The sequence below is a fragment of the Cupressus sempervirens genome, chromosome 10, assembly GCF_028749045.1.
Source record: "Cupressus sempervirens isolate cs-2001-9-10 chromosome 10, ASM2874904v1, whole genome shotgun sequence".
Lineage (NCBI taxonomy): Eukaryota > Viridiplantae > Streptophyta > Pinopsida > Cupressales > Cupressaceae > Cupressus > Cupressus sempervirens.
The window spans coordinates 582,232,940-582,248,996 of NC_143127.1; the positions used below are offsets into that span (position 1 = coordinate 582,232,940).

General features: G+C 37.9%; 1 protein-coding gene across 1 annotated transcript in view; it reads right to left on the reverse strand.

The window, feature by feature from the left end:
* Positions 1–4,214: 4,214 nt before the first annotated feature.
* The window catches only part of LOC149535209 (auxin response factor 4-like), an 87,708-nt gene continuing 75,865 nt past the window's right edge, over positions 4,215–16,057 (reverse strand). Inside the window, exons 10-13 of the mRNA XM_089804211.1 lie at positions 6,241–6,400; positions 5,077–6,134; positions 4,806–4,996; positions 4,215–4,571 (exon numbers count right to left, since the gene is read on the reverse strand). Coding sequence (XP_089660337.1) covers positions 4,388–4,571; positions 4,806–4,996; positions 5,077–6,134; positions 6,241–6,400 — 1,593 coding nt within the window. The 3' untranslated portion in view covers positions 4,215–4,387. The remainder of the gene's footprint in view (positions 4,572–4,805; positions 4,997–5,076; positions 6,135–6,240; positions 6,401–16,057) is intronic.

Below are 16,057 nucleotides of genomic sequence, written 5' to 3' on the forward strand. Positions count from 1 at the left end.
GTAATTAGATATTCAAAAATGATATCATATGTAACAGAAAAAATTTGTATTTGTGTATAATCTTGATCTATGTGGTATTCGTTAAATCCAGTTAGTCATTGCATGTAGTCAATGAGACATTGCTAGTGAGGTACTTTTTATATTAAGTCATAATTTTAGGTGAACTTTGTTATTTGCATTTAATATGCTATTTGAGTTCATCATTCACGATTAAAGTTCAAATATTATAATAAATTACTTTGAAAAGTTAAGTTATACCTTCTTTCTTGGCTATTGGGGTTCCAAATTCTCTCAACTCTACAAGTGCAGGTAGAATATTGTAAATTATAATCAATTACTTTTGTGAAGTTAAATTATAAATTTGAAATGATTCTTGTACTCCAACAATGAAGAATGTAGAAATAGAGCAATTTTACTATGAATTGTCAATTCAAGATTTTGTTGAAGAATAAAAAGTTCAAATCCAATAGAAAGAAATGTATTGATACCTTGTTTCTAACATAGTTAGGTGCCTCCCACAAAGTACACGATAGTCCCATGTAATCATTTTTAGATCCGTACGCAAATCGCCTAGTATTATAGAATATTTGTTTTTTTCTTTATACAAATAGTAATTGTGAAGAATGTGTTACTAGTGACATTTTACTATGAAATTGTCAATTAATGAAAAATTAAGTGTTAAAGAATAAAATGATATGGTTGAATATGGTATGTTAAATGGTGCCACATATATTTGATTGATATCAAAATCAAATGCATGATCTCATGTGAGCAAACTTTCAATAGCTACTAAGAAAGTTTACATCTGTGTACCAACAAACTTTAATTCAAAAAGAAATTGTGTCCACGGGGCAACTAAAGCAACATTAGAATTAAACCCATCAATACAAATATATTGTACTAGCATCTAAGTTGTTACATGGTATTGATTGTAAGTTTGGCATGTGTATATGTCCAACATGAACAATTAGGCATGCTACATGATACTACATGAGCATGTTTACCTATTAGCTTACGTTTAGAAATAAACCATCCATTAAAAATGTTGAGGAGCTAATTTTGGCATCTCAAATTTCAGATTTTGATGTGGTTAACCTTAATTTTCAACTTTCATATACTTCTTTCTAAATGATACCTAAAATGTTTTCATTGTTTAACAAAGTTTCCAAAGGAACCTTACTAAAGGGTTATTTGATTTTTAGGATTGAACAATGTTTCATATTGGACTGCACAAAAGAGAGATTTCTTTAAGATGAATTTTGATGTGGTAAAAAGGGGAGATTGAGTTTGGGTTAACCAAAGTTGTGTTTTGATTATCCTCAAGAGCACTTGTGAAAGGTTTTCTTTGTATAACTTTCAAAATCAACAAAACTTTAGCTATTATGTAAGGTGTCACAAATTGCGATTCCTTCAAGTTGAAAATAATTAACACGACAAAGAAGCCTCCATTTTATCAACAATTTGAAACAAAAATTATTTAGATGATTGGCAACAAAAATATTGTTAATCAAAATTCAAAATTATGTGAAGTTTTCCATTATTGATTGACTTCAAGAAATCAATTAGGTTATCAATGAGTTGACCAATGCAAAGGTCAAATTACCTCTTAACAAATCTATATTGTACAAACATCACCAAGTTAGGATGTAATTTGGTGGATGATATTATGATTAGGGCATCCATTGCAGATTGCTAATCAAAAAAAATTTAAACTTATTAATTAGGGTTAAGAACTAACCCTATATTTGGACAATATGCATATTCTTTACCACCTTCCCATGACTTATAAACATATTGTTTGTAAGGCTACTGGCGAGACTGTATTGGAGTCAAGTATCCATGTGGTTTTCGAAAGATCCTTGGGGTCTTTCATGTTAATTCGACATTGCTTTTGATCTGAGGTACGTTAGTTGTATGCAAATTCTCATTGGCAATTTGTAGCCTCTTGTTGCATGGCAACCTTGTATTGGCAGGCCTCTGTTTTAGTGTTCTAGAAGTTAGGTTTTCCTATAGCAATTTGTCTCGTATGCTACATTTTTTACGCTTTATTATTATATATAGCTTTTATATTATGTGTAACATTGTGTGTGGCTTGTTATTGGCTTGCATTTCTTTGCCTTTGAGGCTCTTATTTGTAATGGGTCAACACCCTAGATTGTTTCTTAATTTTAATTAAGAACATTAAAATGGTTTTTGTGTAGTGGTCACTGAATTATCGTTGTATTTATCAAGGTCATCTTTAATGTCATCTTTCAATTGTAACTGCTACTTACTAACTCCGCACGCCTAGAGCTCCTAACTTGTATGTCGAGCTTAAAGCTAACCTTTTGGCTTTTCCACATTTACTGAGCTCTTTATAGAACTTGCAAAGTGCAAGATGGTCTAAAAGCGTCATTTTAAAATGTTCACTCAGAACCCGTTATGTTCACCCCCCAAGAGCCGCTCACCAAAAAATATGTACTTTTTGGCACAAATGGACCAATCAACAACCAAGAAAGCTAAAAAATGATCAACTATTAGTACATGTGATTGGTTATTAGTACATGTGCTATCATTTTTCTAGGCTTTTTAAAAGCGGTAATTGGGAGATATCTATAATGGATATCGGATACCATATCAATCATTGGACCCCCCAGCAGCTATTGGGTCTCTTCCCTAAGTTCTATATTACTAAAAAAACGGTTAGGAGCTTTCAGCCGTTAACAATTGAAGCATTAATAGAGGTCTAACCACAATGGGAAATGCCTTAAAAAGGTTTGATAGGCTAACCAATCTCTCACCAAAATGTAAATATTGCAAGTTAGTCTAAAATTTCTTGGACATTAAAAATCGTAGTAACACGAGGACGCGTCCGCCCCCCCACCCCCTGCAAACCATTTTTGCCCAACGTCCCAAAGACTTGGATGCATGGGGGACTTGGGGACTCCATCCCACGTCCTTAGCGACACCACCAAATTCTACTACCTCCACCGAGGATGGGGGACGTCCCGCTGTTGACTATTTCTTGATTCAACTATTTATGTTCAATGTCTCACGTTCCAATTCAATCCAATATTCAAGTATTTACTCTTTTACATCTTTATATCTTATATTGCAATGCATCTTTTCATAACTAGCAATTAAAGTACATATGTATATATACACATACCCCCTCCTATCCCTCACCACCGTCCCCTTGCCATCCCCAAATTAAGGTCTCTCTATCCCCTATCCCAGAAACTTGTCCCCCCGTCCCCCAAGGTGGTGTAACTATGCTAAAAAATTAAAACAAAATTGATTTTTGCATGAGTGAGTTTTATCTTTAGAATTTTTAATGTCCAGTGAAAAATTAAATGTCATGTTAGGATGAATATTTCATGTATCAGAAACTATTTTATGTTTATTATTGTCTGGTAAAAGGAGTGTCAATCAAATCAAATAAATATAATTTTCTATATTTTATTATACCTATTGCTTTTCTAAACAGTGCAGGAGACAACGATGAATATCAACAAAATCTGATCACAATATCCCACAGATAAACTGATCTACAACTGAAGCATATCAATGCAGTCTGTTGGTTCCAAAAACATTATTTTCAAAATGTCCATATGATCAAAAAATTCGAGGTACTCGGATATGATCAACACTGACCTCTTTTTTCATTCCAAAATTCAAGTCAGTTAAGGCAATGTAGAACAAACGTAAGAGAATAGCAATGCTCTAATAGGAGACTACAGTTAAGCCTTCAACTAGTTTAAAACCCTATTAATTAAATCTGAGAAAGGCATCCAAAAATTTATTATGATCCAACCTTTTTAAAAAAGCAAATGCTTACACTCTAACCTTCTTTATGGGTAAGTATTGACTTAGCAATTTTCCAACTGAAATTGAAAAAAACAAGGATTGAGAATACCCAAGCTCTATTAAATAGGTATGTTCTATAACACCCTAAGAGGTAAAACTAATTTCCAAAAGCCGCAAGTGAAATATATGTAGTACTACCACAAAAAGTTACAAACTCAAGAAAAAGTTGTCCATTTAGAGTCTATATCATGACTTGAATTAGATAGGTAAGAATTAAATACATTAAAAATGCATGTAAAACTTGTGTAAACTAAACCCATGGCATGGCAACATAAAATTATATTGGATGGCAATCAGCTGCCTTCTGTCCCATCACTCAGTCCACAAATTTAAATATCTCAATCAGCCTTAACCATAATTGCCGGAAATAAATATGCAAAAGCCACCACATACAAAATTATTATTAAATGCCTTGCTTTAATTAGTGTCTTTATGACAAGGAAAATCCATAGCTAAAACATTAAAAGAAAAATCAACCTATAGTCATCCCATCACATAGGCTAGTCTACCCCTAAAATTATTAAAATAATTTATGGAACAATTAGATTCCTGTTAAGAGCGGAGAAGAAGAATCCTGTCCATCAATAGAACACTTGGAAACCTCCATAATAGTAGGCTGCTGCTCAAAGCAGCTCTGAGCATCTTCACTAAAAATGCTTGGTGTTAATTTTTGCACCTCTTCCTGAGTATATATCAGTATTTTGCAGACTATATTACAGAATTCCCTGCAGACAGTTAAACAAGAAACAATATAATTACAAAATGGAACAAGATAGAGACTCCTATTGCCAGTAAGAGGAGATCAATAATATCTTCATTATTCGATGCTCAATGACCATGTGATACATAAAAAATTGAATTTAAAACCTCAAATACACTGGTGTGAATTCCACTAGTCCATATATAACACATCATGACATATAAATTGATCACTAATCATCTCTAACAAGGGTACTTACTTCCAGGGATCATCTCCAACTAGCATCATATCACCTTCGTTATCTGTGTAAACAACATGCCATCCCTTTTCAGGGGAGCTTAATAAACCATCCATGGCGAAAAGGTGCTCTAATTCATGCATCAGCTCATCATATCCATTAAGTTTTGACAGGTCAACTGCCCTTCCTACAGGATTCCCTTGTTTATGAACCTGTATCAGAAAAGTCGCATTTTAGCACCTTGAACTAGCCTCTTGAGCATCTAAGGAGAAACAGGAAAATAAGGGCTTACTTTTGTACAACTGCGCCCAGAAGCTTGAATTAAATTTTTTACTTTAGTAGAAGATATTTCTTGATCCGAGGCTCTGGGAGTTTCTTGATGACCACATGACTCTTGTAATGTATTCTCTAGATGATCATGGTCTTTTGAATGTATCGTGCAAAGAGGAGCATTATCCAACGATACATGAGAACCATCTGAACTAACATCTTTGGGAACTCTACCATTGAAAGCATCATCTTCACGAGCAGAATCATTAAGCAAGGAAAACCCAAAGAGTTTGTAATTCTGCTCTCCTTTCACTTTGCTTCTGTTTTGCTTCTGAGAATGAGATATTTCTGAAGTGAGCTTATCTCGCTCAAATGAGAACTGCATTGGTCCACTTGAAGGGTACTCTGACGAAAAATGTGCTTCCCTTGAAGCACCTTCAGTGTCCTCTGACAAGCAAGGAGAACTTGAGGAAGCATGCTGCCGAGCTTCCATTTTGGGAACAGCAGTTTGCGATGAACTTTGTCCAGAAGGACAAGGTTGCCAGAACTCCCAGAATAAATCACTTTTTTGACAATCACCTATCACAGATTTTGGAGATGTTAAAGAAACCTTCAATTTTGAATTGTTTGCATGTGGTGACTTGAGAGACAAGGAAGGCAAAGAATACAGTGCAGTGGGAATTACTGCATTTGAAGGCAGTGAAATGGTGTTCTCTCTGTCCTGTGGAATGTATTGTTGAACTTGATGCTGCTGACTTGCATCTAGCCTTTCCGCAAATGGACAATCTAAGGAGCGCATAGCTTCAAATCCATATGGCCCCACAGATTTATGTTTTTCATAATATAAATCTGAAGAGGGAACACAAGATCTTCCAGATGGAGGCCAAATTTCATGTCCAGTCCTCCTTGATCCTCCAGAGAATTCCCTTGCATCGTCCAGTACCTTATAATCCCAAACTTGGCATTTCATCAAATCTACTCCATCACCTCTAAAAGGCACTCTTAGAGGTGACATTTCTTGACCTTGCAAGACCTTTTGGAATCTTGAAGATTCTCCAAAGTCTGATAAACCATTCCCATCTGCAAAAGGAAAAGTGATATCACTAATAGTACTAAATGAATTCTTGATAAAAATACAAAAACTTAATACATTTAGTAAATGTTTATAGCAATCCAAAATGTGCACCCGGGATAGGCAAATCTGTTGATGCTGATGGAAAACATGTCCTAAGTTTTTTTATTCTTGGACCAGGTAGATTCAACCCTGTTGTAGAATTAAATGGCTCAATTTCCCATGGAGACACTCTTTCCTGCCTTTCATGTGCCGCATGTTCATCCCACCTAACCTATAAAAAAACAACAAATTTGTATGATATTCATGAAATGGCCATAATATACTATTCTAGAACATATTCCTTCAAGCATCAGTAATCAAAATTGGCAAGACCTATTTGCATGTCCTATAAATAACTCAAGAGACACCAGACCAGCAGAGTTTTTGCATGGAAGATTTTGGATAATGTGATCTAATTTATAAAGAAACGTGTTGAAACAAGACAAAGATTTATATGTCTAAATCATGATAGGGTAAACATTGTTTGCAGCTAGGATGCAAGTTTGCTCGTGTATAGTACTTGATCCTTACATATGAATGTGGGAGCTTGTTGAAAAAGGGGAATTATGAGAAGAAAGTTATATAGAAATTAAAGTTGCAAGGTTTGAGATCTCTGCATAGGATTCCAATTTAATGGAGTATAGGGGTCCATTACCAGTTTTTCACAAGTCAATTAGCATACATCTATTTGTTAAAGAAAAGTAATGGAGTTTGAGAAAAATTTGAATGAAAAACATAACTATAGGTTTTTAATGAAAAATAGGGAAGACAAATTTTCAATTTTATTATTGATTTATATGTTCCTCATTACAGCCACGTCTTTTTTATTTTGGGCTTGAAAATGTAATGTCCCCAAGTTGGAGATTACCTGTTTTAACTTTTTACACAAACACAATTTTTGACAATAACACATGAACTTAATTAATCTTTAACAATTTTGAGAAATAATGAAAGAATACATCAGTTAGTGAATAAGGAGATCAAGATAAGCATTATGACTAGATAACTATCTCATAAACAATCATAACTTAGTTTGGTAGGAAAGTCAACAGGACCCCTGTAAACTGCCCAGCCCACCTAAGCCCAAGAGCACACAACATTCACATCATGGTGACTTGCCCCATATACCACAAGCAGCAGGACACTCCAACTATGACAAGTTCCATCCCTTGGGGTAATCAATTCACCTCTTGGCCCACAAGAGCCAGGAATGTCCCACTATGACCAATTCCATCTCTTGGCGTAGCATAATCAGTTCGGGGAGTCAGTAAACCCCATCTCCCGAACTTACTTCCGTCGACTTCACATTTGATCAATTATGGGATAAATACATATTTTATACAGATGGATATATAGAAATATAACGTAAGTATCTTACTGTGAACAATATTAGCTTTCCACATTTGTGACAAAGACCCCATTAATCTTGAACTTTTCCACCTCTAGACTGTTTGAACTAAATGGTTATTGTAACAAAAAGATTCTTAAAGCTTTAAAGCTTGCCAAGAAACATGCCACTACTAAAACCAATCCAAGCTTGCCAAAAGACTCCCATTTTGCCTCCATCCCCTATGTTGAAGGCCTCCCTAATAAAATTTCAAAAATAATATCTAGAAGGGTATCACTTGTGCCTTCTCCACCACTAGAAAATTCATCCCTCAGTCAAAGATCCTTAACCCTCTTCTCCACTCTAGTGTATAAAATCAGTTTCTCTTATGGAACCCTTATGTAGGTGAAACAAGACATCCCATTAGTACTATAGAGATGTGGCATGAATTTGCCTCCCATATGAAGAGGCATATGTGCGGTATAGAAGGAGAGATAGATATGGTAAGAAAAAGTTGTCAAGGAAAACACCATATAGAATTGAAGCAAATGTAGGGCAAATTTTGAGCAAGATTGGCAGATTGTGTTGATGGAAAAGTATGCAGATCTAAATGAAGAAAATACACAGATTTCAGCAGTGAGTTTAAGTGAACAATGAAACATCATTTAAAGGCAAACTTACGTAGGAAATTTAATGGTTTTAGAGAAGATGGATCAATACATAGATCCTGCCTTTATTAGAAATTAGAATAGCATGTCAGACACATCAAAGAAGCAATGATCAGCATATCAATTCAGACCATTGATTCAAAGTAGTGGGCATAAGAAGAAATCAATCAACTCAACAGAAAGAAAGGACAATCGAGTAAATCACACAAGCATATCAGATTGAAACAATCAGCAAGCAAATACAATTGCATCAACGAAGGTCAATAAGAAAGATCAAAGTGTTCAACACAAACAAATAAATCTAAGATCAATTTAGAAGTCTACCAGAAAATGCATCAAAAACATTAATCTTCAGACCAGGCATAATATAGCAGACTGTTATTATTTCGGATCTTCCCTTCTCATCACTCTCATTCCCACAGTCACTTGTGGTCTGTGTGTGTGTGTGTGTGTGTCAATGTTGCACCACCCTGGGGGGCATTGGAATGGAGCAACAAGTTTCTAGGGCAAGGGGACAAAGCGACCTCAATTTTGCGACAGCGGAGGGCGGTATACACTATACATATGGTACTTAAATGTATGTTATGAAAAGATGTAAAAGCAAAATAGTAAATTAAAATTACTAAATAATAAAATACTTGAACATGGAACATTGAACAATAAAATTTCAAATACTCAAATCAGCAAATGGAAGAGTTCTATATATCATATGATAATAGATGTCAAAAGTATTTGATCATGTTGTTTGTAATGTCCCCTTCTCCGCACTAGGCCTTATGGTGCCTTGTTGGTCTATCTTTCCATCCGGATAGGCTAACGGCATTTATTTTGAGGATGCCAGCCAGTCACAAGATTCTATTTGGTTTCGTTGGGGAGATATTTAATTGTGGAGCTTCCTATAGTTAAGTCACTTTATTTTATAAAGTTGATTTATAAAGTTACTTTATGACTTAAAAGTCACTTTATGACAAAAGTAACTTAAGTGACTAAAAGACAAAATTGGCTTTTATCTCACATTGCCTAGTTGTTTGTATTTCCCCTCATATCGAGGTTATAAAAGCAAGGAGCTACATTAGGATTCTCACCATGAAATATATCAATATTTTGAAGATAATCCGTGTCACTTATATGTGATTGGTTTTCTTGAGGACGAAACCCTTAAAGGAAAATCAAGATGCTGGATGTAGCCCCAGTATCTCACCTTGCATACTCAGACTAGAATTAGAGACAACACGTTGGAAGCAGCATGAAGTCTTCTTGAGATTTACGGCAGATAGCTGAACACAGTCAGTTGAAGTGAAAAGTTTCTTGGGTTGAGTCTTTGGTGTACAGGTATTAGCACAGCAAATAGAAGTTGTACCGGCAGATAGGGAAGACAATCAACCCTCAAACAACGTAGCAAAGGTAACGCTCGAGTCTTACTGTAACATTGCGTGAGTTTGGGTTGTGTCAAGTGGTGGCCTCCTTCTAGGGTCGAGGTCATATGGCAAGGTTGCATTGGAGATTATATATCGCAGAGTTACGTGGGAGATTAACAGTCACATTCACATGACTCTTGCACAACTTGTCGTGAGTTCCACTGATTCCAGCACAGGACGTCTACGAGACAGAGCCTATACACGTGATTCGGGTGGTGTTGTTTGTGCAATGCTGGAAACCAAGACAGAGACCAGTTAGTAGTGGATTTGATAGGGAACATGATACGGTAGCAGCTAGTATGTTTGACTCCCAACAACGACACTCTCCTGTTGGTGAAACCGAGTGTGTATACATCTCACCAATTTCTATAATCAAGTTTGCCTGTGTGTTATGATATCTTCCTATATGAGTGAGGAATTTCATCCATTGTTTTCCTACATATCAGATTTAATATCTCCTATCACTGTTGAAATTGAGACCACATATTTTCAATGCAAACTAATGTTCTTGATCCACCAATAATGCAGGTTCTTTAGAGTCACTAAGTCATGTGTTGGGTAGCCATTTCATAAATTTTTTATAATAACCATAGAAAGGATACTACAGCAGTATCAACACTTTCAGCACTCAGTTTGTACACCAAGTGTTTCACAAATTGTCTCAAGTAAAGGTTTCACTTCTTTAGCAAATTTAAGGGGGGGATCTTACAGTGGTATCAGAGCCACAAGACCTGCCGACTTGTGAGTAAGTTATTAAGTTGCAGGCTGATTTGAACAAGAACAATGTCAGATAGGCATGAGTAGGAAACCTTATAAATTTAGTCAAATCCGACCTGAACAGGCAAGATCTTCAGATCAGATTGACATTGAAGACAGTTATACAATCGATGAGGAGTTAATCTTTAGGACAAACTTACAAGTTGAACATGGTGAACAGGCTGAACAGGTACAGGTCTTTCAAATGGCAAATGAGGGGAATGAACAGGAATGGGAAGTGAGAGAAACCTTGCGGGCTATTAAAGATGGACAGAATAACATCGCTATTGCACTTCAACAACTTACAGGTGCTCTACAACAGCTAGCTCCGAGTCACAGGAGAGCACCGAATCGTTACAATGGAGGTGGTAGTGTGGCAAGATCACCTTGAGCTGCTAGGGCCCCCACACGGAAAACTGACAGGCCACCGATGCCCATTTTTGTTGAGAATAATGTCGAGGAGGAAGTAGCACAACCCGTGACACTAGGCTTACTTTTAGATAATGTTATGGCTATGTACGATCAATGGGATTTGTTCCCTGATCAAATTAAACAAAATATGTTTCTTGTTCAATACATGAATCAGAAAAGGGAGACAAAGAGACCACAGCAGGACAGGAGGCCTAGGGCACAGAATAGGGACTTGAAGCACACCATGAACAAGTTATCCCTTCCCACAATTGATGGCAGCAATAAGACATCCACTAGAGCTTGGATTCACAAGCTAGACACCTACCTGACACTTAAGCCCATATCGGAGACAAAAGCCATTAGATTGGCCACAATGCATTTAGAGGGAGCAGCATATGATTGGTGGCATAATGGGTTGGTCACCCAAGATCATGGTCTCATTACATCTTACGAGATTTTCAACCCTAAGCTCATCACAAGGACATTGAGATCTACTACAGGGATTTGGCGCAATTGCGACAGGGTGGATCTCTAGATGATTTCATTAATGAGTTCTAGTGGATCTCGGTGATGGTTGTGTATATGACAGAACAGCGTAAGGTAATGTTGTTCATTGAGGGCTTATAGGATAGATTTAGAGGTTTGGTCAAGGTCCTTAAACCGAACACTTTGGATGATGCTATCAAGATCGCACCTGATCTTGACTCACCTTCTTCGATACTACAGCCTCCTAAGAAACCTTATAAGGGCTCTACTTCGTTCCAGAAGAACAAAAACCAGCATAGGACTACCCCTCCCAAATTGGCCTTCGAGACACAAAATGAACTCAGGAGGAAGAAGCTATGCTTCACTTGTAGGGAGCCATGGACACCAAATCACAGATGCCTTGACCATGGTAAAATACATTATGTCGAGGTTCTGTCAGAAGAGGAGGATGAGCAGCAGGGGTCAGCAATGTTGATGGCAGCGATGAGGAAGAAAGTGAGAAGTAGCCTCCTAAAGAGAGGAAGAAGAAATCCACTCCAGAACAGTCTCCTATCATAGCTTCCCTTTCTAGCGATCCCATGAGCCACCCCTTTCATTTGAAGGGTATAGTTAGAAGGCAATGTATTTTGTGTCTTTTAGATACAGGTGCATCACTTAACTTCATAAGCACGCGCAAAGGGTTTCAAGGAGAAAGTTCCAAATCGATGACATACTCGAGTTTGAAGTAGAGTAGCAGGAGGCGATAGATTGAGGTGCATAGGGAAAGTGTCAGGGCTATTGATTCACTTTGATGACTTTCTTCTAGAAGCAGATTTTTATGTTGCCGATTTGGATGGATTAGACACCACGTTGGGAAGACAGTGGTTGTAGACTATTGGCAGGTGCACAGTTGATCATGATAAGATGCAACTGGAATTTTTACAGGATACCCGACAAGTGATTCTCAAGGCCATGCCAGAGGGTGAACCCAAATTGATTTCAGCTCATAGGATGGAGGCTATTATGAGGCATGATGACATAGAGTGGGCAGCACACTGTTTCATTTCCTCTAAGGCTACATTAGGTTTAGGACAGCAGCTTCAGATTGACATTCAATCGATGCTTGATAAGCACAAGAGGGTTTTTGAGGGCATACCCCCAAGCATTCCCCTTGATAGAGGGTTTGAGCATATCATTGAGTTGGAAGAGGGCGCCAAACCCGTCATTGCCACTCCTTATCATCATCCCAGGCACTATAAAGAAGAAATAGAAAGGACGATTAAGGAACTCTTAGACATGGGAAACATCAAACCTACCTCCAACCCCTTTGCTTCTTTAGTAGTTTTGGTGAAAAGGGATGGCACTCTTCGCATGTGTATTGATTATCGTGTTCTCAACAAGAGGTGCATTGAGAATAGGTATCCTATTCCTCACATTGATGAGTTACTAGATGAACTACATGGGGCAATCTATTTCTCGAAGATAGATCTTAGATCTGGATACCATCAGATAAGGTTTCGTGAGGAGGATGTGCATAAGACAGCTTTCCAATGTCACTATGGACACTGAGTTCTTGGTTATGCCATTTGGGCTCACCAATGCTCTGGCCATGTTTCAATCATGTATGAACCATATTTTTGGAAAACAGTTGCACAAGAGCGTGCTAGTAGTTTTTGATGATATCTTGGTTTTCAGCAGAACTTGGAAGGAGCATTTGTAGCACCTAGATGAGGTACTTAGCATTATGGAGGAGCACTCATTGTTTGCGAAGGAGTCAAAGTGTGAGTTCAGATTGACTAAGATTCTTTACCTTGGACACGTGATTGGTGTAGATGGGCTGAAGGTACCCCAGGAAAAGATACAGGTGATCCTAGATTGGCCACCTTCGAGGAACGTATCAAATTTGAGGGGCTTCCTCGGTCTTTGCTCTTATTACAGGAGGTTCGCTAGAGGGTTCTCTCAAATAGCAGCTCCCTTAACCGATCTCACACAGGAAGGGGCATTCAGGTGGACAGATGATGTAGAGGTGACCTTTGATAAGCTCAAGAAGGTGATGAGCACATGTCTGGTTTTGGCACTTCACAATTTCTCTTGCCCTTTTGTCGTAGAGTGTGATGCTTTAGAGAACGGAATTGGCGCAATTTTGATGCAAGATAGGCATCCGATAGCTTATGACAGATAAAAACTCAACAACGATGAGAGATTGTACTCCACCTATGACAAGGAAATGTTAGTCATGCACGATTTAGCCAAGTTTAGACAGTACTTGGTGGGCGGCAAATTCATAGTCAAGACAGAACACAATAGTTTATGATACTTTTTAGAACAGAAGGATCTTGATGAAAGACAACAAAAGTGAGTCAGCAAGATTCAGGCCTATGATTTTGACATCGACTACGCAAGGGTAAGAACAATATAGTTGTTGATGTGCTTTCCAGGAGACCTTCAGTAGTAGAGCGTTGTGTCATTTCCAAGATATTGGCAAATTGGAAATCCCAGTTGTTGGTTGAGTATTGTAAGAATACGCAAGCTTGTCAGATCATGGATGGGCAAATCCAAAACAATAGGTACAAGGTAATTGATGATGTGATTTTCTATAAGGATAGGATCTCCAAGACAACAAGTACAAGGTAATTGATGATGTGATTTTTTATAAGGATAGGATCTATCTCGTACCAGAGTCTAAACTCAAGGGAAAAATTATGGAGACTCTTCATGATGCACCATCGATCGAACACCCAGGTTTCTCCAAAACCTATAGGAAGGTCAGGGAAAGATTTTCATGGAAGGGCCTCAAGGATGATGTTCTTCAGCATGTCAGAGAATGTCGAACTTGTCAACAAAACAAGTTGGAGCACAAGTTTCCGGTCGGATTATTATAGCCTATTCCTATTCCAACACAAAAATGGGAGAGCATCTCCATGGACTTCATTACAGGATTACCGAGAGTGCAAGGTTAGACTCCATATTAGTGGTTGTGGACAGACTGACTAAGTTTGCTCACTTTTTTACTATAGTGGCAGATTTGGCAGCCTCTCAAGTAGTTGAGTTATTTTTTCAAGAGGTTTTCTACCTACATGATCTCCCTCAAACCATTGTGAGTGACAGAGATAGCAAAATTTCTCAGCACTTTTTAACAAGAACTATTCAAATTGCTAGGTACGGAATTGACAGCAAGCACAAGTTACCAACCACAAACAGACGAGCAGACTGAGATTGTAAACAAATGGGTGGAGAGTTATCTCTGGAACTATGTAGCGGGACAACAAGGAGCTTAGGTTTAATGGTTATATCTAGGGGAGTACTACTACAACTCCTACCACATGTCCATCCGGATGACACCGTTTCGAGCTCTCTATGGCAGCAAACCTCTATCATTCGTAGATCTGGCTTTGTAGGACAACAAAGCACCGCTCGCTGGAGATTGGATACAGGATCAGCAAGTCATTATTAGATCTCTTCAAGAGAACATTCTACAGGGTCAAAATCATCAGAAGATGTATGTTAATCATCATAGGACAGAGCGAAGTTTTGAATTAGGTGACAGTTTACCTTCATCCCCAACCTTACAGGCAGAGCTCCTTGAAGAAGAGTGGGTCCAAAAAGCTTCAACCTATATCTTATGGTCCCTATGGCATTACTCGGAGGGTTGGAGAGGTTGCTTATGAGTTGGACTAACCAGATGACAACAGAATTCAAAATGTTTTCCACGTTTCTTGCCTCAAGAATGCAATTGGTCAGCATGTAGTGCCTTCCATTGGATTACCCCCACTTGATGTGGAAGAGAAGCTAGCTTTGGTTCCAGCAGAGGTGATTGAGATCAGATAAAGGAAGCTGCGTAACAAGTCCCTCAGGGAGTATCTAATTCACTGGAAGGATTTTCCAAATAAAGATGCCACTTGGTAGGGCAAACCAATCCTGCAACATCCGACACTGAGATTGCTTGACGATAAGCAATCCCAAGAAGGGAGGACTATAATATCCCCTTTCTCTGCGCTAGGCCTTATGGCACCTTGTTGGTCTATCTTTCCATCCGAATAGGCTAACGGCATTTATTTTGAGGATGCCAGCTAGCTAGTCACAGGATTCTATTTGGTTTCATTGGGGAGATATTTAATTATGGACCTTCCTATAGTTAAGTCACTTTATTTTATAAAGTTAATTTATAGAGTTACTTTATGACTTAAAAGTCACTTTATGACAAAAATAACTTAAGTGACTAAAAGACAAAATTGGCTTTTATCCCACATTGCCTAGTTTGTTGTATTTCCCCTCATCGAGATTATAAAAGCAAGGAGCTACATTGGGATTCTCACCGTGAAATATATCAATATTTTGAAGATAATCCGGGTTTCTTAAATGTGACTGGTTTTCTTAAGGACAAAACCCCTTAAGGAAAATCGGCAAGCTGGACATAGCCCCAGTATCTCACCTTGCATACTTAGACTAGAATTAGAGATAACACGTTGGAGGCAGCTTGAAATCTTCTTGAGATTTACAGCAGATAGCTGAACACAGTCAATTGAAGTGAAAGGTTTCTTGGGCCGAGTCTTTGGTGTACGGGTATCAACACAGCAGATAGAAGTTTGGCCAGCAGATAGGGAAGACAGTCAACCCTCAAACAGCGTAGCAGATGTAATGCTCGAATCCTACTGTGACATTGTGTGACTATGGGTTGTGCCAAGCAGTGACATCCTTCTAGGCTCGGGGTCATATATAAAGGTTGTGTTGGAGATTAAATACTGCAAAGTTACGCGGGAGATTAACAATCACATTCCCGTGACTCTTGCTCAGCTTGTCGTGAGTTCCACTGACTCCAGCACGGAACATCTATAGGACAGAGC